The 25,837-nt window shown below is 32.9% G+C and overlaps 4 protein-coding genes across 9 annotated transcripts; all 4 read right to left on the bottom strand.

Annotated features, from left to right (window-relative positions):
* Window positions 1–2,527: 2,527 nt before the first annotated feature.
* LOC146949777 (defensin-like protein 230) lies at window positions 2,528–3,667 on the bottom strand. The gene is made up of 2 exons (XM_085745753.1): window positions 3,535–3,667; window positions 2,528–2,911 (listed from the first exon to the last, which is right to left on the bottom strand). Exons 1-2 carry the CDS (start codon window positions 3,590–3,592, stop codon window positions 2,745–2,747), a joined length of 225 nt encoding a protein of 74 aa, XP_085601879.1. The 5' UTR covers window positions 3,593–3,667; the 3' UTR covers window positions 2,528–2,744.
* Window positions 3,668–9,527: 5,860 nt separating this feature from the next.
* LOC146949776 (defensin-1-like) lies at window positions 9,528–11,029 on the bottom strand. Its single transcript, XM_085745755.1, has 2 exons — window positions 10,900–11,029; window positions 9,528–9,956 (listed from the first exon to the last, which is right to left on the bottom strand). Exons 1-2 carry the CDS (start codon window positions 10,955–10,957, stop codon window positions 9,793–9,795), a joined length of 222 nt encoding a protein of 73 aa, XP_085601881.1. The 5' UTR covers window positions 10,958–11,029; the 3' UTR covers window positions 9,528–9,792.
* Window positions 11,030–13,531: 2,502 nt separating this feature from the next.
* On the bottom strand, window positions 13,532–18,797 carry LOC146949775 (bZIP transcription factor 29-like). Of its 6 annotated transcripts, none has more exons than XM_085745749.1 (10): window positions 18,568–18,797; window positions 18,331–18,466; window positions 18,071–18,165; window positions 17,864–17,974; window positions 17,600–17,685; window positions 16,904–16,992; window positions 16,700–16,816; window positions 15,554–16,548; window positions 14,647–14,842; window positions 13,532–14,485 (listed from the first exon to the last, which is right to left on the bottom strand). In XM_085745749.1, the coding sequence occupies exons 4-8, from the start codon at window positions 17,922–17,924 to the stop codon at window positions 16,503–16,505; spliced, it is 399 nt and encodes a 132-aa protein (XP_085601875.1). In that variant the 5' UTR covers window positions 17,925–17,974; window positions 18,071–18,165; window positions 18,331–18,466; window positions 18,568–18,797; the 3' UTR covers window positions 13,532–14,485; window positions 14,647–14,842; window positions 15,554–16,502. The 6 variants fall into 6 exon arrangements, with proteins under 6 accessions (XP_085601875.1, XP_085601876.1, XP_085601877.1 ...); XM_085745750.1 differs by lacking the exon at window positions 13,532–14,485 and having other exon boundaries at window positions 14,500–14,842; window positions 15,554–16,423; window positions 16,504–16,548; XM_085745751.1 differs by lacking the exon at window positions 13,532–14,485 and having other exon boundaries at window positions 14,500–14,842; window positions 15,554–16,423; window positions 16,504–16,548; window positions 16,741–16,816.
* A 2,640-nt stretch (window positions 18,798–21,437) lies between these two features.
* LOC146949774 (small ribosomal subunit protein uS4y-like) lies at window positions 21,438–22,841 on the bottom strand. The gene is made up of 2 exons (XM_085745745.1): window positions 22,360–22,841; window positions 21,438–21,978 (listed from the first exon to the last, which is right to left on the bottom strand). Exons 1-2 carry the CDS (start codon window positions 22,767–22,769, stop codon window positions 21,795–21,797), a joined length of 594 nt encoding a protein of 197 aa, XP_085601871.1. The 5' UTR covers window positions 22,770–22,841; the 3' UTR covers window positions 21,438–21,794.
* Window positions 22,842–25,837: the final 2,996 nt, after the last annotated feature.

Here is a 25,837-nt window from a genome sequence, read left to right as displayed (position 1 = left end):
TTATTTTGCCAATACTTTTGATAAACAAGATTTAATTATTATAGTTAAAAATGATAGAAAATAGTTATTTAAAAAAAAAATCATCTAACTACTAATTTAAAGACCGAATGTAACGTATACTCACATTTTCAAGGTGTACAATGGAAATTGTCTATAATAAGCACAATAAATGGATTGGGCAACCTTGATGTTATATGTTGAAAACTTTGAGTTGCGGCGTAACAAGGACCATGGAACTGTACAATATATAAAACCAGCGGTGGAATCGGTAGGCATAATGAAATAAAAGGCTTAAAACCACAACCATAATAATAATCTATATCCCTAAAAAAAAACATAATAATAATCTATATATATATATATGAGTTTTGCTAGAAGACACATTTTATGAAGGTGTCTTTTAGCAAGTTATTCTATGAACATTTGTTAAAAGACACCAACTAATTTTTATGAAGGTGTTTTTAGTAAAGTTATAACTAAAAAGTGGAAATCACACCTTGAGGTGTGGATTGCTAAAAGACACCTTCATAGCTAGCTTCTAGCAAAACCCTATATATATATATATATATAAAGAAAATAGAAGATTTTAGTATGACTTTTTTATTATTTCAATTATTCTTTTAAACAAATTTTTATATAATGTTATATTTAGTCTTATTGAAAAAGATAAACATGGTTTGTTCGGTTTGTTGCAATTTAAAAGCAACAAATATCTATATTTATAATTTTAATCAAAATTAAAATTTCAACCGTTCACAATTTGCACGTTTTAATGCAATAAAAAGAGCATGAAAACGAACATGTGAGCATAAAGACGTACACGTTTTAACGCAATCAAAATTAAAATTTTAACCGTTCAATTTGTGCCTTCGTTGCTTCAACTTTTTCCTTTTTTTTTCCATCCATTTCAATTTTCCCTCTTTTTTATACCGATTTCAGTTTTTCATCATCTTTTAATATATTTATCTTCTTTTTATGAAAGGGTTGAAAGAGGAATTCTGATAGTAATCACAAAATTCAAACAAAAAGAACGAGAAAAAAAAGCAATAGAGTTACCTGGTGTTAGTCTGTGTTTTTAACGTTGTTTGTTCGACAAGGAAACTGTCTAGTCGAAGTTAGAACTTTATCTTTGGTTTCAGCCCAGAGATAAGTTACATTCGATAGATGGTGATGGGTCTTGATATATTCAAATTATTCAGTTTCGACAGTAAGAAATTCAGATCTTTTATGAAGAAGCAAAGTAAAAAATTTGAGACATGTAAGCATGTTGAATTTGTCGAAGACTTATAGTTTAAGATTGTTAGTTTTAGTTACTTATTCTTGTGTATATATAAAAGTTTTTCATAGGAAATAAGGGTCACAAATCAAAAATAGATATCTTTATGCTCGAATTATCCAAGTTACAGAGATAAAAGACTAATAAGACAATGTATGTTTGATTTGCTGAACCATTTTTCATTTATGCAATGCAAATCCTTTCCTTTTAAGTTGTTTTTTCTTTTTGCTAAGCCAGGAGTAAGGACAGACATCAAGGGAAAACGACGACATCCCAACTAGGTTGGCATTTCGAGGAACCCCCATTCTATGTCGCCAAGCTCAATGAAAAAATTATTAAAAAAAGGGGACAAAGATATACAAGAGGGGGGACTAGGCCAAAACCCTCAAAATAAAAAGCAAGAAATAAAAATAAACAAAAACAAATAAAAACAGCCGCCTAAGGAAACTTGTAATTAGGCATTCGACAACCTTTAAAGTGTTGTTTTATTTTAATCTCTAAAAACTTTTGTTGATTCTGTCGAATAAGGTAGTTATCTTCATCTTTTTTACATTTAAATTCATGAACCTCATGAACATTCAAATATTTTCTGAAAAACATTCGCACAATATGTCATAAGATTCTTAGTTTGATCTTGCAAGCAATAAACTTAAAACTAGCGTTTGTAGTTTACCAAAAACACAGGTAAACACCAGGACAATTTTATCATTTAACTATGATATATATTTTATTATGTCTTTATCTTGTTTGTCATTACGTGCGTATCAAACAAATAATAAGATAATTGCTTATCTTATCTATATCTTATCTTTTTTTCTTTTTTGAAAACTTATCTATATCTTTTTTATCTCTATTCAATTTTATATTATATCTTGTCTCTATCACATCCTAACCATCAGACGGATCAACAAAATTTAATTTTCAAAACCAAAAATAGAAACACAAGAGCACTTCTTAACTTGCCGGTACAATATTTTTTTTAAATGACTTGCCGGTACAATTGTTGTATAATTGTTGTTGAGTTGTAAATGATAAAGATAAAGACAGATAAAAAATCCAACTGATACGAGAGATTTGCAAAACATTAAGGTGAGTGGATGATGGATTTTTTTAAGTTTTGCAAAAATACTGTAGTTAAGTGACAAACAATATTCCCATAAAAAAATAGAGACAAACAATACGGACCAAGACAATTAGTACCTAATTTTTTTTTTTAACAGTCATTAGTACCTAAATGTTCGAAAAATGGGATTATTGATTAATGTTTATTTCATTTCATATGATAAAAAAGTGCATAACTTATACGTTATGCACTATATTGTGGAGTACATACATAGTTCAGAGAAGACGCAGTACACATATACATATAAGCATTGCTAATTATACTGCATGCTTTTTATTTATTTATACTGTAAAGTCGTATCCATATATATGTATCCATGCTTGTTGGAGAAAATCCATGATCCATTTAACAGTTTCTTGTGCACCAACATCGAAAGTCATCCCTGCACCTGCCACTAACTAAATGCTCTTTGGTTCTGCAGTGAAAGTCACAGTTTGAGTTACCGAAACATGGTCCCTTGAATGTACCAGCCAAATTCTCACAAGTGTTTGCCTCAGTCACCACAATTTCTTCTGCATTCAGATATACAATTACAACAATATTAGAATTTGTGCTAGTTTGCTTGTGATCAATAAAATTTTGCTTATAAAAAAAACAACAAAATTATATTACATATAGATACTTATAAATTCTTTCAAAAAAAATTTAGATACTAATAAAAAAAAATACTTTCTAATAGTGGACTTTATGAACTAATTAACCCATGCTATCCAAAGTTCAATTTGTATTATTACTAGCTAATTTGCAATAATATCAATTTTTAATAACACTTAAAAATTAGATTAATCTGTTTTACGTTAATTTTTTTAGGTTAACTTCTAGAGTCCACATTTGATTATTTTTTATAATAAAATTAGATTAATATGCAACACTAAGTATTTTTTTAATAACATCAAAATTCTACCATTATTAAAAAAAATTAAAGTTGATGTTGTACAAAAAAATGATGTATAATTTTGATGTCTTGTGGAATTCTTTTTTGACGCATGATGTCTTTAAGCCTTGGAAACAAAATCAAAGATATACTTTAAATTTTTTTTTTGTCTCTAGTTCAAAAAAATAATAACATAAGATGACAGTTGAATATAACAAATGCAATATATAATAATACACTAAGAATGGTGCAGTTAATTACGTGCAACAAAGAGAACGAGGAAGAGGAAGCACATGCCAACTAATGATTTCTTCTCCATAACTTAATGATAAATATGAATTTAACGACTCACTTCACTTGTGTGTTAAGTGTTTGTGTCTAGTGTGGTTGATATAAGTGATGATCGTAAGAACACATATATATAGACCCAATGGCTTGACTAGTATGAGATATTACAAAATATGGCAGCAGATTTTTATTATCAAATTTGAATTTTCATAGAGAAAAGTCAAGAACGTGGGGCATGTATGTTTAGAGCTTATCAACATAATTAATGATAGATAGGAACATACGACACCCACATGATTTTATTTTATTTTGTTTACTAAAACACCCACATGAGTTGTTATACATTATTTTCTACAATACATTGTAATGTCGGCAATAAGGGCATTCAAATCTCATATTAAAAAAATATTTAAATCTATAACCTTGTTGCATGCAAATTATTATTAAAGCATTTTCGATTTGATTGATTAACTTGTACAATATCATTATTTCGAAGTTTAATATTCGAGTCAGAAACATTTTGTCAATAGTTCGAAGAATTATTTAGAGGACTATTAACGAAGGAAATTCTAAAAACAACATCCAGGGTCACTCGAAAATTCAAACTGTACAATTTCTAAAAAACAATCATATTAAAGAGTATTTAGGAAGTATTGTAAGCAAGCAATTATCGATATTTAGAGCCAAGATTCAAATACAAGAGAGATACTTGTATAAGAAGACTCTTAGAAGTTAGAAGACACGTACATGACATTTGTTATGTTAGGGGTTTGTTTATTTCCTAATCAATAAATTTTAGAATCATACTCCATGCAAATGAGTTTCATTCCATAAACCCACGCATACCAGAGAACAGTTTCACCCTCACATGATAATATATATCTCTTACATGTTAAAACGAACGATGTATACAACTCACTTATAAACATGTATATTTTCCTTTTTTTAGTCATTTTTTTAACTTTTGCACACTTTGTGTATATACTTTTCCTTTTTCTAGTGCTCTTTTACTTATAAACTATCATATATGCTGATAGAAACCAAAAAATGTGGACCACCAGGTTAGAGGAGGTGGGTGGGGTGGTGGTGGGGTGGGGGCATTAATGACACTTTATTGTATATGTTATTTTAGTCGTTTTAATGTCTTTTAGCAAGCGATAGAAAAATACAAGTAAATCAAATTTTTTAAGAACAAGAATCGTGCCACGATTTGAGCTAACAGATATATGTGGTGGGTAAATCTATTAGACAAGTGTAACCAACCGTTGCTATAACTTCGAAATTTTCTCCATCGCCCTAAATTAACCGTTGGTATAAGCTATTGGGACGGCATTTAGCCGTTGGTATAGCGAATTTGATTATACACGTCTGTTGGTAGAGGTTTTATGATCTATACTAACGGTTTTTGGACATTTACCGACGTTTTTTTGCCGTTGCTATATGACAAATTTCTTGTAGTGAAGCTCAAAATAAAACAAAAAAAAAAAATAAAAACCCCAACGTTGAGATCGAAATTATTGATTAATGTTTATTAATTCCATGTGATAAAAGTGCATAACTAATATGTTATGCACGATATTGATGAGTACGTACGCACATAATTCATAGATGCACTGATAGCTTACTGCTTGCATGTCTATATATCATTTTAGTCATTTTAATGTCTTTTAGTAAAGTCTTGCGCAGTCTTAAATTGTTTGGAGCTAGAAAAATACAAGAAAATCAATTTTTTAAAGAACAAGAATCGTGCCACGATTTCAGCTCTTATTTGAGCATTTCAATTCTACAAAAACCGTGGCACCATCTAAGGAATTCGCGCCAATATCTAAGGTGCGCCAAATAGGGAATTTGAATTTTATTAAATCGTTAATAGAAATCCAAGATTAACTCTTCAATTTTTGGTATTAAGTTAATATGGTAAGGAGAAGAGCTTGGTACCATGTAGCTTTGTTACTTAGAACACATGTGTCAGCTTCCAATGTTAATTATTATAATTCTCTCAGGCGAAAATTAGACAGGTTACTTGTGCAAGATGATTTGTTTTGGAAGCAAAGGGCAAAAACTTTCTGGTATCGAGAAGGAGATTTAAACACCAAGTTTTTCCATGCTGCAGCAACTTCTAGACGCAAGGTTAATCGAATTGAGCATCTTGAAGACAACAAGGGTATGATTTTCCGTAAACAAGAAGAACTTCAGGTCATTGCTCATGACTACTTCTCACAATTGTTCACCAAATTGCCCAGCACTCGTGACACCGTTGTTTCAAAGGTCCACACCTCAATTTCTCACGAAGACAACATGTCACTGACATCAGATTTTACAATTGATGAGTTTCGAGCTGCTGCGTTTTCTATGCAGGCGGATAAATGTCCGGGACTAGATGGTTTTAATCCTGGCTTCTATCATCATTTTTGGGACATGTGCGGTAATGAAGTTTATACGGCAGGATGTGAATGGCTTGCTAAAGGTGTGTTCCCTCCTCATCTGAATTCAACAAATATTGCTCTAATTCCTAAAGGAGAGTCTCAAAAATCCATGAAAGATTGCCGCCCCATTGCTCTATGTAATGTGGTTTATAAAATAGTGGCAAAGGTTCTGGCTAATAGGCTCAAAGGCGTGCTAGACAAGTGTATTTCAGCTTCTCAATCTGCTTTTGTGCCAGGCCGCTCCATCCTTGATAATGCAATTGTGGCCATTGAAGTAATTCACTATATGAAAGCAAAAGCAAAAGGACAGCAAGGCGATGTAGCTCTCAAACTAGATATAAGCAAGGCTTATGACAGACTAGATTGGGAGTACCTTCGTGATATTATGCTCCAGATGGGTTTTTCATTGAGATGGGTCCAATGGATTATGTTATGTGTTGAGACGGTGGATTACACAGTGTTGGTTAATGGTGCTCAGGTTGGACCTTTTGTTCCGGGTCGAGGAATTCGACAAGGTGACCCGTTGTCGCCTTATCTCTTCATTATATGTGCTGAAGGTTTATCTGCACTTATCTCTGATGTAGAAAGAAGAGGTGTTCTCAATGGTACTCGTATCTGCACAGGAGCTCCCACAATATCACATCTTTTATTTGCGGATGACTGTTTCTTAGTCTTTAGAGCTTGTGAGCAGGAAGCTGAGGCAATGAAGGAAATTCTAACCACCTATGAAGCTGCGTCGGGACAAGCGATTAATTTGCAAAAGTCTGAGATGTATTGTAGTAGGAACACACCCACAGATTGTAAAGAGAGAATAACGCAAGTGCTCGGGGTTAGACAAGTTCTTGGTACAGGCAAGTATCTAGGCCTCCCATCCATGGTTGGAAGAAGCAAAAAATCGACCTTTAAATTTGTGAAGGATCGAATTTGGAATAGGATTAATTCTTGGAGTAGCAAATGTCTTTCGCAAGCAGGAAGGGAGATTCTTATCAAATCAGTCCTCCAATCTATACCTTCGTATGTCATGAGTGTTTTCCTTTTGCCAGGCACTTTGATCAGTGAAATTGAAAATATGTTAAATGCTTTCTGGTCGGGCCATAATTCGAACAACTCAAAAGGTATGCATTGGATGTCCCGGGAGCGCCTCTCTGTTCCTAAAGTATATGGAGGAATGGGGTTCAAGAGTCTTCGAGCCTTCAACTTGGCTATGATTGGAAAGCAGGCATGGAAACTAGTTACTCACCCTGATTCACTTATCACTAAGTTACTCAAAGCTAGATATTATCCACATAGTGATTACTTTAGCGCTTCTATAAGACATAACCCAAGCTATGTCTGCAGAAGTCTATGGAATGCTAGAGAAGTGATTAATCGAGGGTTAAGATGGAGTATAGGGACGGGGGAAACTATCTCCGTATGGAATCAACCTTGGTTACAAGACACTGTTCGCCTTCAGCCTGTCACGGAAGTGCAAGTCATGTGGGATGCGCTTATGGTTACTCATCTGTTTAAGCCCAATATGAAAGAATGGAATGAGAATTTTATTCGGTATGTTTTCGACACAGGAACAGCAAACCAGATTTTAAATACACCGCTTTTTCCTTCTGTTCTAGTGGACAAAGCTACCTGGCGACTTGAGAGGAATGGGTGTTATTCAGTGCGTAGTGCCTATAGGGACATCACTAATAACGACGCTGCCATGCTACAACATAGAGTACCTGGTGATTGGGGTTCTATTTGGAAGCTTAAACTTCCTCCAAAGGTTAAGAATTTCATCTGGCGATTATGCCGTAATTGTCTTCCAACCCGTGTGCGTTTACAAACGAAAGGAGTAGATTGTCCTACAAACTGTGCAATCTGTGATGTCTACGACGAGGATACTATGCACCTGTTCTTCGAATGCAGCAAGAGTGTGGTATGTTGGGAACGGGCTGGCCTTTGGAATTCGATACAACACGTGAGGTTACCTACATATTCATGCTCCGATATGATTTTTGCTTTGATTCAACAACTCAATATTTCTCAACAACAGCAATTTGCGGTCACTCTATGGAGTTTATGGAAACACAGAAATAACAAGATTTGGAATAACATTGCAGAAACAGCTCAACAAATCAATAACCGTGCCGCAAGCTTTTTAAGTAGTTGGAAGAATGCACAAGAAGTGAGGAACCAAAGCACCACCTGCAGTTCGCGTGTTGTGAAAGAAAAATGGAATAAACCGAGTCTCGGGAGGTTCAAGTGTAATGTTGACGCATCCTTTTCCACTTCCCTTAATAGAGTTGGATTCAGAGCTTGTATTCGCGATGCAGAAGGAAATTTTGTGATAGCACGAACTGCTTGGGCTACCCCTTTACTTGATGTTGACATGGGGGAGGCCATGGGTCTGCTAGATGCAATGCAATGGGTAAAAGAGCTGAATATGGTGCACATGGACTTCGAAACAGACTCCAAAATAGTGGCAGATAGCATATATGGAAAGGACGGTGTCTCTGATTTCATGGCGATAATTAATGATTGTAGACATTTGTTAGGTACCGATTTAGTACACTCTAATGTGAGTTTCATTAGGAGACAAGCCAATGGTGCTGCTCATAGTTTAGCTAAGGAAGCCTTATACAATGCTAGTCTCCATGTTCATCTTAACATCCCACATTGTATTTCTACTTTGATTAATAATGAAAAGCTATAAGCTTCTTTCTGTCAAAAAAAAAATGTAGCTTTGTTACTTTGTAAGATGTTAGTTACACATGTTTGTAAGACTCTTAAGTTTGACAATATAATTGAAATTTTCTTTTATTTTGCTTTAAATAATGTGTGGTGCATATAAAAATGGGAACTTCTACGGTACACCCGTAAATTTAGGTGTACCGGTACTCTTTCTTCCTAAATCTATAAATTAAGGATCAATTTTATGAAATAAATAGTTATTTGTCGGCATTTATATTTTAGAAAATAACATTTCATAAGAAAAAGACACCATTCATTGTTTATAAGAATCGTAGTAATTTTTTTACATATTATCGTATAAAATAATCAAAGTTCTCTATTACGAGCGATAAAAATTCAATTTTACTTTGTTGACTCTTTTGGTGAATAAAATTTAATCATTATAATTATAAATGATGAAAAAATAATATTTTTCTTCAAAAAAACAACTCATTTAACTATAAATTTAAGGGTTTGGTGTACTGGTACACTCAAATATGTTGGGTGTACAGTAGAATTTGCCTATAAAAATTAGTGTAAAACTTTTGTTATTAATAAAATATTATTTGTAAAAAAGAAAACAGACCTATAGCAACGGATAATCCATTCTTGTATCATCGGATATACGTGGTGGGTAAATCTATTAGACATGTGTAACTAACCGTTACGGTAACTTCGAAATATTCTCCATCTCCAAATTTACAGGTTATATGATCTATACCAGCGGTTTTTGACCCTTTACCGACAAATTTTTACCGTTGTTATATGACAATTTTTTACCGTTGTTATATGACAAATTTCTCAGAATGAACCAAAAATATCAGAACCCAAGCGTTGATATCGAAATTATTACTTAATGTTTATTAATTTCATATGATAAAAGTGCATAACTGGTACGTTATGCACGATATTGATGAGTACCTATGGACATAATTCATAGATGCAGTGACATCTATACTGTCTGCATGTCATTATTTATTAATATTTTTTTTGACAGAAATTAGTAGTATTTATTTATATTACAAAGTCTTATTCGTATATATTTCTTGCAAGTTGCATGCATCTTGGTGTTGGAGAATTAATCATCCACATTCCACACTTAACAGTTTTGAGTGCAGAAACATTGAAATTTATGGCACGTGCCACTTATTAAGTGTGCTTTGTTCTTGCAGTGATCGTCACAGCTAGCATCTGTGAAGCATGGTCCTCTATATGTATCAGCCAAATGCTCACAAGTCCTTGCTTCAATCACCACAATTTCTTCTGCATCCATGTACCATTAAACAATATTAGAATATATTTTTTTAAATAGGGTTGAAATAGATTTATGTTAAATAGAACAACTAAATTACAATAAATGCGAAGATCACAAAAAATGCAAAAGTCAAGAAACAAACGTCAAAATAAACTAAGCAATTAAGTTTTAATGGTTAATGAACTTCACTAAAAAACAAATTGTTTGAGAAAAATTCGATTTACTAAGTGGAACAATTTTTGATCACACAATTTACGCACGATCGAACTCTAAATTATTAAAATCCATACACTAAGAAATAGATGTGTATCACAAAAAAATCAAAATATAACTGTGCTACTAACAATTTTAAAATATTAATATCAATTATATATAAATATTACTTTGTCAGGTCCTGACCTTTACAAATAAAAAATCGACACATTTGGTGTCAAACCACACATTTCTACGTATTGATGTTATAAAATAAAAATAAAAAAGTTGATTCTAAATATTTGTCTGAAATCCGTCCAAACGGTTCAATTTGTCTTTTTTTTTTCTGTCAAATAGATGTATATATTAAAGTATGAATTAACAATTTTTTTTCCTCCTGCTATAAAAAAAACTTAATTAACAATATACTAAAGGAAGGAGCATTGAACTAAAGCAACAACAATAACAATAATAACAGCAACAATAATAATTAGATGGGTAAACAAATTAAATTAGAGAAATGTAACCAAAAATTAAATTAGAGAAAGAAAAAAAAACTGGATATGTAGTTTTGATGTATTTAAGACTCCTTTCTTTTAGACATGATGTCTTGAAGACTTTAGCCACGAAATTTAAGATATACTTTAATTTATTCTGTCTCTAGTTAATTTATAAAAAAAAAAAAGGTAAGATGATAAATACATATAACAAATGCAGTATATAATTAACTAACATATAAAGAATGATGCAGTTAATTACGTGCGACAAAGAGAACGAGGAAGAGGAAGCACAGGCCAGCTACTGATCTCTTCTCCATACTTAGTGATGAATATAATATATTTAACGACTCACTTCACTTATGTGTTAAGTGTTTGTGTCTAATGTGGTTGATATAAGTGATGATTGTAAGACACATATATAGCCCCAATGGACTTGCTAGTAAGAGATATCACAATATATGGCAGCAGATTTTTATTATCAAATTTGAATTTTCATAGAGAAAAGTCAATAGCGTGGGGTATGTACGAGTAGAGCTTATCAACATAATTAATGCTAGATACGACACCCACTTGAGTCGGTTTGTTCCACATTATTTTCTTTTATACACACGAAGAATGATCAAATTCACCAAATCACTAATGTTACATCGTTTAATATTAACAATAAAATTTGAGTTAGATTTTACGTTTATATTGTGTAGATTTTTCATGTAAAATTTTATACAATCTACAATCTTTTGATATGTTTTTTAGAATCACGAAGATTAACGGTGTTTTATAAAAACACATAAATCGTTAATCTTGATGAGTTTCAATAACATATCAAATGATTTTAGATTTATGTAAAAATTTCATTGACGATCTATATGATATAAACTTACAATCTAACAGTCAAATTTGAAATATATGAATCAAGTAAAACGATATTCTTGTTCAAAAAAAGTAAAACGATATTAAACGGCGTTACATTGGTGTTTCGTTACATAATTTACATCGACTACTCATCTTCATCCTCTAGACCCATTCTCATGGATCGAAGCCAATTTTTCAAATCCCCCTCTCATACCCACATAACAAAGGAAATTTTCGTTATCAACCAACATCCTTTGAATGGGAAAGATTGAAAATAACTGAGAAAAGGAACCTTAACGATGTTAATCTCGGTGCCGAGAAGATGAGAGTGGATCTGACGGCGTCTTTGATGTTCGTCATCGGTGCTCCTATTCGCTGGAGTTCGTTGTCGGTGTTTCTATCCGTCGTTTCATGGTTGTTGCCAAATTTTGGATATGGGTTTTGATAATCTTAAATATTTCAATATTATGGATTTTTCATGGTAATTTGTGGTTATAATATTGGAAGAGAAGCTAGAATTGTCGTTGATAAGTAGAACATCCGCAAAAAATGGTGCCTAAAAGCCTGATGATCACACTAAGACCCGTGCCATTTACCTATCTTATGAGTCTAACTCCGTGCAAATTTATACATGGAAATTTTATCATTGTGACGTCTTTTCACAATCTCAAAGATAGGGAGAGTCTAACTCATACCCATTGTAAACATAAAATAAACAGAATAATATAAAAGAAAGACATTCTTTTGTTAGATGAATGGTCTTGATTTAGAGGGGGTGAATATATCATGTGTCTTAAATAAGAGATTTTTAAAAATCATTTCGGCTAAAGCTTTCCGGGTCGACAGCCGTTTATCCCGAACGTTATTGAAAGCATTGTATGCGACAAAGTGTTTGGTTTAAGGGAAATGATTGATCTCGCGAATGAAAATGTTAATATACACCTTTTAGTCTCATACACCCTTGTACACCCCATATGCTAGGAAGAGAGAAGAGGAGATAAAAGAGAAGTGTGTTTGTGTGAGGTCCACGTGGCCACGTGTCAGATTTTTGTGTGGGTGTCAAGGGGTGTGTTGCCACCTAAGATTGTCTATGTATCATAACTCATATCGCGAATTGCTCGCGAACATTTATTCCATCAATTCCACTTTTTCATTGACCCCACATTATTTCAACCACCTCCCATGAGTTCCGGTTTCCTTAAATTTTCATTGGTCTATTTCAATTTCGAGAAACCCTCATGATGTTTTCTTTCCTTTGCTGAGCATAGTATCGCTCTTGGTCTAATTAGGGATTATGAACAAAGTTTAGAAATACTAGAGCATCGACCCGTGCTAACGCACGGGTCATATCGAAGGTAATATTTGACGGTAATAGGTAACAAAATAGTTTAGAGGAATGTCATGATTGTCATATAGTATTTCACAATATTAAGAAGCAAAGACGTTGATACTGTACCATAAGATAATATTTCCATGACATCGTCCTTGATACCGTAACGTAACATAATATTTCCTAGACTTTCCACCTGCGCTGCCGCACGGGTCATATAAATTGTAAATGTAGTAGGACAAAGCAAAAGTTTAATAGCTCAATTACAACTTATAAATTTAATATCATCAATTTTTTGTACAAATAGTCAATATTATGTAAATATGCTTTCAACGTTGTTTATTATAAATTATGAAAAACATCTCTATAAATCTCATTAAGTTACATATCTTCTTATTGGTAGAATTCACACCACAATTGTCCACTGACCATTTTTTTTTTATTAATTGTCCACTGACCATTGACCATTAATTAGCACCAATTGAATTAAAATAAGCTATATTTTGACTTTTTGATGCAATCATCAGATCGTGGAGGACATGTAAGAGCTATGACAATTAAAATTTTAAATTTGTACAAAAACAAAGTAGATTGTTTGCAAGTAGATATGTAAAGATAATGGATAGAAAACTTCAAACATGTTGCTCTTCTGTACATATATACTTCACTTTTGGAAGCAACTATAATCTCAAGTTGAGATACTCAACTGTGTCATAAAAAAGTCGAGGAAGACAATAATCAAGTTTGTAGTACCATGTGACATATCAATAAGATACATAACCTTCATAAAAAGAAGGGTCCCCCTAATATGGACCTCTTTTTAAAGGGTCCAAACATGGACCTCTAACTTAACCTGCTATAGCCTGTTTCAATTTTTTTTTTCTTTTCATTCTGCTCATTTTCGTCTACTTCTTCTCCACCTGGTATGTCATCTTAGATGTAATCCCCTGCCAAGTATCCTTTCTTAATTTTGATAAAACTGTTTTTATGTTTAATAACTCTTTAATTAATTAATAAATAATATACAACACATTATTATACATTAATTCATTGTCTCCACCCTTCCATAAAATTGAAGAAAAGAAAGGAAAAATAATCAGTTTATCCACCGTCGTCCATTCCCGTTCCGTTTACCAGTCTTACTATCAAAAAAGAAATACAGTACAATTTATATTCGTCCTTTGATTTCTGCCAAGAACTTCTTAAATCAGATCTGGTAAAAACTTTGGGTTCTTAATTCAAACAAGTTGTAAATTGTTTCAAGCATGTCAGAAGGAAAACTAGCATATTCAATTCATTTTCCGTCAAGCTTTCAAGTTGGAAAGAATAAAGTAATTAATGCAGTAGAAATAGTGTTATTTGGGAAGGAGTGGTGTATATTCTATTTTCTTTGTAAAAACTGGCTTCTCATAATCGTGAATAATGCAGCTTTAAGATCTATAACTTAGCAAAATAAAAATCTGTGTGTTGAGGGAATGATAAAGGAATAATGACCACGGAGATACAGCACCAACCAACAAAGGGGCATTTCTTGTACCAAACAAAGGGTCAATATTTTTTGTTTTAACTTTATTATCAAACTGGTTACGTTACCTGGTGCAGTAGGTAAAACTATGAGGACCATGGCTGAACCTCTTTTTAGAGGGTGCATATTAGGGGCTCCCTAAAAAGAATATATGTCACTAAATTAGTGATTAATGATGAGTGTATCTCTAAAATATCCTAAATTAGTCGACATAGCCATATATAAAAAACAGCACCATACAATTGCAACAACCCCTAAAAACTGGAAAAGCAGGACAGAAAATCAGTAAAACTGAACACCTTAGCAGTACCCAAAACCGCACCAAAACATCACAGCCGCACAATGCTGTCATAACAGATCTAAACAGCTGCACAGAAGGCCCAAAAGCAGTCCCACCACCAAGCTAATCATTATATAATAAGGATATTTTAGAAGGATGGCTCACTTGGATCAAAATTTGAGTTAAATAGTTCAACTTCAGTCCATTATGTTGTCCTGAAATTCCAAATAAAGATTAGTATGTATCCCATCAGTTGTATGACAAATGGACACGACAAATCAATGATTAAACAATAGAAATGACCATTTACTTTATCCGATATTTGTTGACTTTGGGGTAAATCAACATTTAGAATAAGTATGTTTTATTTTAACATTGTGGTTGGAATATTCAGTGATCACCTGAACAAAAATTTTTAAATCCAAAAGCAAGAGGAGGCAGTAAGTAAATAACTTGTATCTTTCTTACAAACATGAGCAATTGTATATGAAAATAACAATGGCTAGACATGAAGAGCATTAAGGAAAAAAGGTTCATGCATTTTAGTGATTGACCATTTTAAGTAGGAACATTTTAGTGATTGAACATTTTAAGAATAAAGGTTCATGCATGCTAGACATGAAGAGCATTAAAGAAAAAAGGTTCATGTAATCAAAATATATATGCATATCAGACATGACATGATGCGGTGATGAAGTCTGTATACACTAAGATTAAGAACTAAAATACTTGGCTTCATTGCAGTGTGTTTGTCTTTTATGACCAAAATCTTCGATGAAGTGAGAATTTAAAAATTCATTCTTCTTATTAGGTATGAAGCCATATGACTCTTGTTAAAAATTCTATAAATGAATAAATATCAATATTAAGAGACGGGTTACAATTAATAATATTGGACTAAGGTAACAAATAAGGTTCAGTTTTACCTTTTAATGTCAACAATTGCTTGTAGATGAGCAGTCTTTCTCATTATTCGATTCATCCTTATCTGCAGAATGTACATACTTATCTTGTACACTAAAAGCAAGATTAGCACCAATTCTGCAGTTAAAACCTACTTAACTTATCTCCATTAATCTATCATAAATTTAAGCAGTAGCTACATTTTACTCATTCCTCACATTCTTATCACTAAAGTTTGAGTGTGTTGATACTAAGGACAACATCAACTCTAAACACAAAACACCAATCTATCAGAAAGTTAATAACAGTTATATATAATATAAGATGCTCATGTCAAACTATAGAATAGAACTGTATGACACTACTATTGATCTAGGAAAGAAGGCATGTGAAGTAGGATATGGAAAATCATAATAGAGTTTGTATGGGTGGAGGAGTGAACATACCCTGAACTAAGCAAACAAACAGATCAATGAACAAACAAATTGAAGAAATTTCATAAGCATCTTTGTTAAACCTAAAAAAAGTAATAAATTTCCTTTTCTTTTTAAATCAATAAGGATCAATTTCATAAAATCTATTGTATATTGAATTTATTGTTAAAGAATGGTAGAACTCATTAGCTTCAGCGACATATATATCAATTCCAATGAGATGAGATTCTTCAAATTATTGGATCATAAACACCATAAAGAAATTAGTGTCATAATCTGTAGTGTAAAAAACCAAATATATTGTATAGCAACATGATTTCACCAACTCAGTACCATACCAGAACAACACATAAACTTAAATGAAATTACGACACAAACTGGACTCACAAAAACTACTTGAAGTTAAACCAAGTATCAATTCTGCACTCCATATTGAGTTTACTCCATTGCTCATGTTATCTAAATACAAAAGTAGGTTAAAATGAAAGGAATAAAATTAGCGCATGTTTGATCCTGCATCTGTGTTAACTTCAACTTACTATTTTGGGTAGTCCGAAAACATTATCATTGTGGAAACAAAGAACCTACAATAAGTAGCTTTCACGTCAGCGTGGATTTCCACCACAATTTTACAAAACACACGACAATATCAATTGAAGGCTTAGTAAAAAAAGAAACTAAGCTCAAATTACCAAACTAAAACACGGTTTCACAAACATAAATAAATGTTCCCACCTGCAACAAAGTAAATTGTGCAGAAAGTGTAGTGGCTGAACCTTGTGTTCTAGCTCCGAAATGTATCGCATCTTGTGCTCATTGGAACGCGCAGCAGATTGTCTGTTAGCCAAAATCCTGAAATAACCCAAAAAATATCCAAGTCAAATTAACCATCCATATTGACATTACTAACTAAAACGTTGAATAATTCAATTACAGCACCTCTTGGCCCGCTTCGGATCAGCCATAACAATCTCAGAAACTTTCTCATTAGCCATAATTTTCTTCAACTCTGAAGCATTCTTCTCAGTCTAAGACATCAAATTCAGACTTAAACTTATCAGATCCTTCTTCCTCCGACACTTGATTCTAAAACTCTTGCTTCATCATATGGTAGTGGTTTTAAATTTTTTTAACATAGAACACCAAACTCTAGGAAAATTCAAAAAGCAAGTGAGTTGTATTGCTCTCATAGCCTCTTTCTATAGAATTTCAAGCTCACTTTGAAACACTGAACTCAAATTATTTGCCATGATTAGAACAAAAACCTTAACAACCAACATAAGTAACAAAAAAAAGGGGAAATACAGAGTTAAACATATGAACAAGCACACCCAAAAAATACATTATCTCATGCTAGAAATTATGATGTTAGAAATTATACATCATCTCAGCTATTAAATCAATCTGCATAATTATTAGTAACCTGAAATATTAATTACTTGTCTCTATTTCAAAGCTTAAGATGCCCATATTACTTGTTATCATTTTTAGCATAAGAAACTATATATAGTTGTTGGTTGGGCATGAAATCCCTAGACACGTAAATGTATATATGAGTCTGTAATACAACAAAACTTAAAAATGAATTCCACATTAGTTTCAAGAAACTAAAGGATAGACAAATAAAAAACTTACTTGATAATAGATAAGGAAAGACCCCAAATAAGGAGTGAAAGAACACAACCATTCAAGCATCAACAGAGGACTCGCCCATTGAAGAACTACCAAAAGCAAAACCAACATAATATTAAAATAAAAATAATTGATATTTGAAACGTAAAACTAAAACTAAAACTAAAACTATTCCCCTTTGATCAGCAACAACAAAAATTGCTACATTATTTAAAGAACAAAAACTAAAACTGCTTGTTATAACACAATTTAAAGAAGGAAAAGGACCAAAAAAAACCATCAACATATGGGTACAGGACTTGCAGCGCAACTGAAACATCTTGGCCATCTTTAGCTCCTTAATTAAGAATCCTTATTTGGCATAATGCTTTTCCAGAGCTGCAACCAAATGAATGTATGATCATTACAAACCCAATGATACCAGAAAATTGACACACACACACATGCAAAGAAACTATAGGGATTGGAAATTACGATTGTAATTCAGTAGCTTATCAATAAGTTCAACATGGGTCATAAGCATGCGCCTGCAGCAATATCGAACCAGCCCTAGAGAATTCAGTGCATCTCTGCAATCCATCCACCTCATTAGGTTAGTACTACAGTGCTTAAACTAACATTTGCCATGAAATTAACACTAAATTATGACCGAAAACAGGAATTCAAGATTCAATTGAGAGAAAGAGAACATGTTTAAAAAAGATAAGGTGGTAGAAGAAATTTGCAAACCGTACTAAATTGAGTGAAAGAAAGATAGAGCTCTAATTCTCACACTCAAATAATTCCAATTTCGCCGAATTCCAATTTCCCCCAAAAAATCCTTCCGCAACCGTGTTTCACTAAGAATTCTAGCTTCTTCAAGCTCCTTTCCTGTCAAATCGAAAAAATCAATGAAAACAACACCGGCGGTACAAAAACCCTAATCGCGATATCATAATTGATCAAAACGTAACGAAACTAAAAACGCATACCGAGGGATCGAAGGTCTTGATAAATGAATCGGCCGTCGAGTTCAGCGACTTGGATCGGCCGTCGTTGAAAAAGGGAGAAGCATATAAATTTGTAGATGATGATGGCGGAGGAGAAAAGCAAGAAATAAAGGTGTGAAAATAGGAGATTAGGTGTGAGGAGATTAGGGTTGGCGGTGGTGATGATGATAAGAGGAAGAAGAAGAAACCGTGTTTGTTTTGGGAAAGAGAAAACGCGTATGTTGTGGTGTTTTGTTATCAGCTTCTGTTATGAGCAACAAAATAGTAATATGGTTTTAATTGTTTATCGGTTTAATTGTTATTATGTTTATTGGTTAGGGTAAAACGGGAATTTTAGTCATTAGGGTTTAGGAAAAATTAGGGCTTCAAAATTGGCATGGGTTAACTTTTATATATAGATAGATACTCAAAATTGATTCAAATTAACTTGAAAGAGTAAATTTGAATATATTTTGATTATACGAATCAAGGTTCTAAGAAAACAATTGAATAATGATTATATGCATATGTTATCTAGTTTCCAATTTCAACACTAGAGACAAGTAAAAGGCCAAAGAGTTCTGCTCCAAAGAATCGGTATACAGATGTTTGCGAACATAATCTTCAAAAAACAAAATGTTTGCGAACATAAGAAAATAAAATTACTGCAGTCAACCTAGATTTTTAAAACTGTAATAGAAATCCCATGTATCAACTTAACCATCAAAATCACAGTAATTTTATGATATTTGAATACTATTGTGCAGCTGAATTTGATTTCAATCCAGGAACGTAATAGATATTCTCACGTAAAGAAAAACATAGACGAAAGTAGGAACAATATCTTTTTTTCGATGCCTTCATTTAACTTAATTTCATTTTATTTTAGTTATTTCGGTTTAGTTTATTTAGGGTGTTGGCCACCGATAGTTTTGGTAAGGAGAGAATCCAGATAGTACGATCTTCTAAGGATTTGAGATAAAAAAAAAAATGAGCTCAGTGGAATTTTTTCTCTTTGTATTGGTGTGTGTGACTAAATGAAAAAGCTCTAAGTACTCAATTTTAGGCTCAGTCTGCTAGAGTGTATTTTGGAAAGAGGAGATGTTTGTTGTATTTTGGAAAGAGGGGTATTGGTAGCATACGTCTTTGTTTTGTTGTCCATACTGTCTCTTATACTGTGTTTCTTTTGATACTTGTCACATAATCTGGATGATTAAGCAAAAAAATAAATAAATGCATGATTGTATATAGATTGTATAATAGATAGCATGTGGTAAATGGAAACTCAATAGAAGCAAAAGATTATAGCATATATGCCACTATTAGAGAAAAATATCACCATCTTAGGTTAAATATATTTGTGTTTGTTGAAATAAGCAAGTAGGCATGAGATCTTATGATAGCAAACAAATTTTTGAAGAGGCATATGTAAGAACTGGGAACATGTATACTAGAACATGCAATGCCGTGTGGGGAATGGACGTGGAATCAAATTCTAGAAAGGCAATTGGGTGCTCACATTGATGAATTGGAGAACTACACCATCCAATCAATCACAGCGGAAGAGGAAAATGATCTGTTGTTAATTTTCTGTAGATTCATGGAGGATGGGATGAGTTAATGTTATGAAGAATGATATTTGTACAATCATTTGTGGGACAACGGACAACCATTTCTTCCCTCTTTTTTTGGGACAAAAGAGAGAGAGAGTGATGTTACCGCAACAAGTTTTCAACAATATTAACTGCACCAATTGAGAATTATTCTTGATGATGATGTGTCTTAGAAGCTAACAAATGATGAACATTTTGCAAATACGGTAGTAGATGCTAACTCTTGGGCTTGCCAAGACTCGTGAGCGTTTTAAGGTTGAACTGTTGAGGTCTAAATAAGCTGGTGGGTAGCTTTACTTTAACTTTTCCTCTAACCATATGAATGTCTATGTTGAGTATGCTAAGCTAAAAGAGATTAGTGGTGACTGAAGGTTTATATATATATATATTGGTTTCATAAAGAAGAAAGGGACAAGTGGAACCTTCTAATACAACTACCCCATATGACTCACGTCCATTGGTTTGGACTGTGTCATTAGTTATTTGATTATTTCAATGACAAAAGGCAGAGTTGAGCATACAATCTGGCTTATCAATGGTTTTCGGGTAGCATTTAGAATGTGTAATTATATAGATATATTCACTTGGTAGACTATTTTTTTTTTTTGCCTGGTTTAGAAGTTTGGGGTTTAATTAATTGAGTGATAGAGAAGAGTCTTGATTTTGCAATGATTTGTGAGTGGCTTCAGATTTTTTTTGGAAATATAGTAGGTGAAATTTTGAATCATAAGCCTATTATTTGCAGCCAGGTCTTTCCCCCTGCCTATATGCTCCAAAGCGTTTTAAATAAAAAAAAGGGAAGCACTTAGATCGATAACAGGAGACGGCAATTATGATGGTTAGCATTGTGTGGGTAGAGTGAAACTTGCTACTACAATATAGCTCTTTGTGCAGATGATATTTACAGCAGATGAAAGCACGACAATTTCAAACATTTTGTCAAATTAGTACTTCCAAGAGCTACATATGTTGCTATGTAGGAGGAAGTTTAGTTAGGAACAATACAATGACAATAGAGTTCAGAATCAAGCTCATTTAAAATTTAATTTTCAGTGTGTAATCAATCAACAAGACTTTATAATTCACTTTCGTTTGTGTTTAAAATGTCAGGTGTCGCATGACATGTAACTAATTGGATATCATTCTATTAACTGGTATGATCAACACGAGTATTTTATTCTTCATAGTTCTATGTTCTCCTGAAGCATGAGGCCTATGATGCTAGTGTCTTGCTTTAAGATATCAAAAACAATAACCAAGTGCATTCAAACAGCAATATTATCTCAGCAATATTCAGAAATGCCTGAAGAGTACATCAAAGCAAAATATTTGGAAAAGAAGTTTTAAAAACAAAATATATTGGACAAAGTTCTAACTCATCCACAAAACAACGGTAGCAAAATTGTAAAAGTCATGCATGATAAAAAAAAAAATCTAAATTGTCTAGACATAAATAAGAAGGTAGGTGCAAGATTGAAAGCAGCAGAAATTAAATATTTTATCTTCATCCTCCTTGTTTTCGTCACCACCGGATGCCTTCTAAGCAGCAGCCCTTAAGGTTCTTTCACTTCAAGCGACCAGTATGAACAAAACCAAGAGAATATGTGAGTTAATTACTTAATCTTCATCCTCCTCATCTCCATCACCACCAGAAGCCTTCTTGGTTGCAGCCTTAAGGTTCTTTCGCTTCACGCGACCAGGAAGACCACCACCAAAGGGACTGGTGAGGGAAAAGTCAATGTGCTTCTGTGAATCAACCCTCACCATGAAGGATGGGATGTTCACTACCTGCCTCCCAACCCTATGAAAACAAAAAATGATATTATCAATCATATCCAAACATGTTTCACAACGATGATTTATGAAAGAAAACCCAACCAAATAAAAGGCAGAAATAAACTAGGTCTAGGATCAGATAATCAACGGTAAAGGTTTAAGCAAATTTTGGCAATGGCAACAAAACATTTTTGTCTTCGAACGAAAAGAAAAATCTTGTATAGTAAATAAGACAAAACACAAAATTGTGCAAACAGGGCATCACAAAGCAGCAAACCCAAAAGTAAGTTCTATTGACATCAATTAATCACAAAGCAAACCCAAAAATTCGAACTCTCAGATGATTATATTAAAGACATTGATCCAAACTTACAATTAAATAATTAACATGAAATCAAAAGATTACCTAATGTGTCTCTGCCTGATAAGAACCCTAGCATGGTGAATGGACTTGGCCATGCCAGATTTGAAGACAAGAGTCTGAAGACGGCGCTCGAGAAAATTCTCAACAGTGAGAGCCAACACATAATCGAGCTTGTTCTGAGTATCATCGAGAAGACCATGCTTAAACATTCTCCTCAAAAGTGCGTCACCCTCAAAGATCCGACGAGGGTTCTTCTCATCCAATGTCAAAAGGGTTCTAGCATTGTTACGGATACGGCTGAGAGCGTATTGAACCCTCCACAGCTCTCTCTTACACCGAAGACCATACTCTCCGACCAGCTTCAACTCAGCATCCAAACGCTCCTTCTCGTATGGACGACGGGGCTTCTTGAAGGTTTTCCCATAGTTTCGGTAAAATGGAATGTGGGGCATGCTTGCTTCAGATTTGCCGCCGCTGTTTGCCTTGCCTACTAGGTTTTTGGTGGTGAATGAAGATTGTGAAATATGCTGCGTTTTAAATGATTCATTCAAAACCCTAATCACTCACTATAGGGCTGGGCTTTTCATTTTAATTTTATTAAAAGCCCATTTATTAATTACACTATTGCTATTTTTCAAATCTTACTCTTTACACCCTACGTTTTTTTATTAACAGTCCAAATTAGATTAAGAAACATTCATTAATGACGTGGCCTTTTTTAATCTTACCTCCACTTGATGATATCCCACTTCTCTATATAAGCTTTTTAGAAGCAATGCAAGTGTCCGCTTTGATGCAACAAAAGGAAATGTCAAATGGATTTTTATTCATTCGTCTTTAGATCATGAACAAGTTTAAAGACTTTTTGTAATTTTTTTGTTAGCTTTCCAACTCGACCAATATTGTAACATTCAATGTAGTGTATCTACTGCATTACAAAAGTGCAAATTTCTCCTCATTCTATTCCAAAGTTGATCCCAAACATTCATAATTGGTTTGGATTTAGTTTGGCTCTGTTAATTATATATAATCAACTTAGTGTACCTACTTAATCATAATTTACAACTTTCTAATCATTCTTTGCAAGCCCTAGAGTTTTCTCTTTTTCTTCTTCATAAACAACTTAACCCCAAAGCTTAACCTATCAATTTTATGAGAAAAAAAACTATTTTAAACCAATCCATAATTGATATTAACATATTTTTCTCATTTATTTTCATTGAATAATGTTCATCCTTTTATGTTTTGATTTCTAAGAATCATCGTACATACATTCAAGTGTTATACCACCATTGAGGGGCCTGTATCACTTTCTTCATACTCTTTTATTGCTTAATCATGAGCATTGTCCATGTATGTGGGTGAAAAATGATAGTCTTATTAGGTTTAAAGAGGAATGATTATACAATTAAAGTTGCATGATTTTTTGTGTTTCGTTCATTGATAAGTACAAAATCAGAAAACCTATTTTTTAGTATAATCGGGTCAGCCTTGGTCGAAGCTCGATGTCCTATTTGGGATAGTTTGGTCCGGCCAAAAAGTTTCAATGCCTATTTCTTAGAACCCACATCATGCTAAAATGGAAGTTGGTCGTGTCGTCCCAAACAATTGAACTATATTTCACAAGTATACACATGTCACTCCCCCGCGGTCTCTCTTCAAGAACCTCCATTGCCCACCAAATGTAAGACGACGAATGAATCAAGAACAAGTATGTGGTGGCGATTTAGATGAAAGAAATTTAAAGCTATTATTCTTGGCTTCTTATTTTTCATGGCAAATGGGACAAAACTACATGCGGTTGTGGCAAAAAAATTGAAACCTAACCTATGTTAATTAAGGGAAAAATCAATAGACAAAGTTGTACCCAAATTGATGAAAATCATATGGTGTGCGCTGCATATGTAATATTCAATAGTGTCTCACGTACCATGTGCGGCCTGATACCAACCTTCTCACATTCTAGCCAACATCTTTAATTTTTGTTATAAAGATTAATTTTTAGTAAAGATCATTTCTTAAAAAAGAAAAGAAAAAAAGACATAAACATCACGCTAATTTTTATTTTATTATAAAAATAATTTACTAAAAGGAAAGCACATGACATAACAACCCAACTCACAACACATAAAAAACTTTTATTGCATTGAACAAAGAGTTATCTCCGTGAGTTTGACTTAGTTGATAGGGATATTGCATATTATATATAAGAGTCAGAGTTCGAACCCCGAACACTTCACTTCTCCACTTTTAGAATGTGTGAGTTTTGGTCACTAGATCAAACGTTCAATACATGTCGAATTGTCGAATGTGACGTAGAAACTCTCTTTCATTAAACTAGTATGTATGGTTACACATTTACTCCCATTATCGTATATATCACATCAAGTGAGAGAAGGGTCTTGCACAGAGAGATAAGATGATTAAACACTGATCATCAAATCGAAATGAACAGTTGAAATGCAATTCCAATATTAAAATGTAAGCTAATTCACTTCGTAAATTCCTCCCTTCGTTTCCCCTTACTCTTTTCTCGTTCCCAATTCTATGTTTTTGTTAAATTTTTATCGATGAATCTGAGTTCTAAAACCTAAAATATAAGTTTTGTGTTCGTGACAAAAGAGAGATGGCACTTTCTACTATAATTTATTAATGCTATTAGATTTTGACAACTTTGTTTTGAAACATACCCCTTCCGCCCCCAAATGCAAGTAAACAAAAACTCAATTTCTTTATTCTAAAATGTAAACAAAACAAAAACAAACTTTTATCTTATTTAATTTTTTATTTTTTTAAAACCATCTTTTTTAAGAAAAACTTTTGTTTATTCTCGTGACATTAAATACAAATTACATTTAATTTTCTCTCTCTTCCATTTTCTTCATAACCAATAGTTAATGAAAATTGTTTTTACATCTTCCTATAAAACTTATTCTAAAGAAAACACAAAAAACTATGCTTTAATTTTTTATGTTTATTTTTCTTAATAAATATGATTTGAGTTTTTTAACTAATAATTTGGGATGGAATGAGTATAAATTTTAACAACTAGTAGAACAAATTGTGTGAATCTCGTCATCATATGACCATTAATCCACACTTGGTCACCATAAACGAAATCAGTTTGTGCATTCAATTAAAGTTGGCACAACCCTTTTACATCCACCGTCTGAATCAATTTAATTTAGAACATGGCCTTTTCTATATTTGATTGAAAAAATTGGTGTATGAGTGATACAATGAATTAGGTGTGGGAATGAAACATAGAGAAATAAGAAATGTAATTTATTACTAAAATGGGAAAATGAATATGATGGTTTGCTTTCCCAAACCAAATTGTCAATGTGCACTAGGAAAGGAGAAATTGAAGAGATAGAGACTAGGGAGAATGCCCATGATCACTGTTTAATCCTCTCAATATAGGATCACACGTGCACAATCAAAGAAAAATTATTTTACCTCATTCAATAAAGATAGTTAGCATTATCTAACCACATTGTTAAATTACTAAAAAAAAGTT

This window comes from Medicago sativa, chromosome 2, assembly GCF_051527215.1.
Source record: "Medicago sativa cultivar Bolivia chromosome 2, Bolivia_mono, whole genome shotgun sequence".
Classification (NCBI taxonomy): Eukaryota; Viridiplantae; Streptophyta; class Magnoliopsida; order Fabales; family Fabaceae; genus Medicago; species Medicago sativa.
The sequence above is the reverse complement of the archived record's forward strand: the minus strand, read 5'-3'. Positions and strand labels throughout refer to the sequence as shown.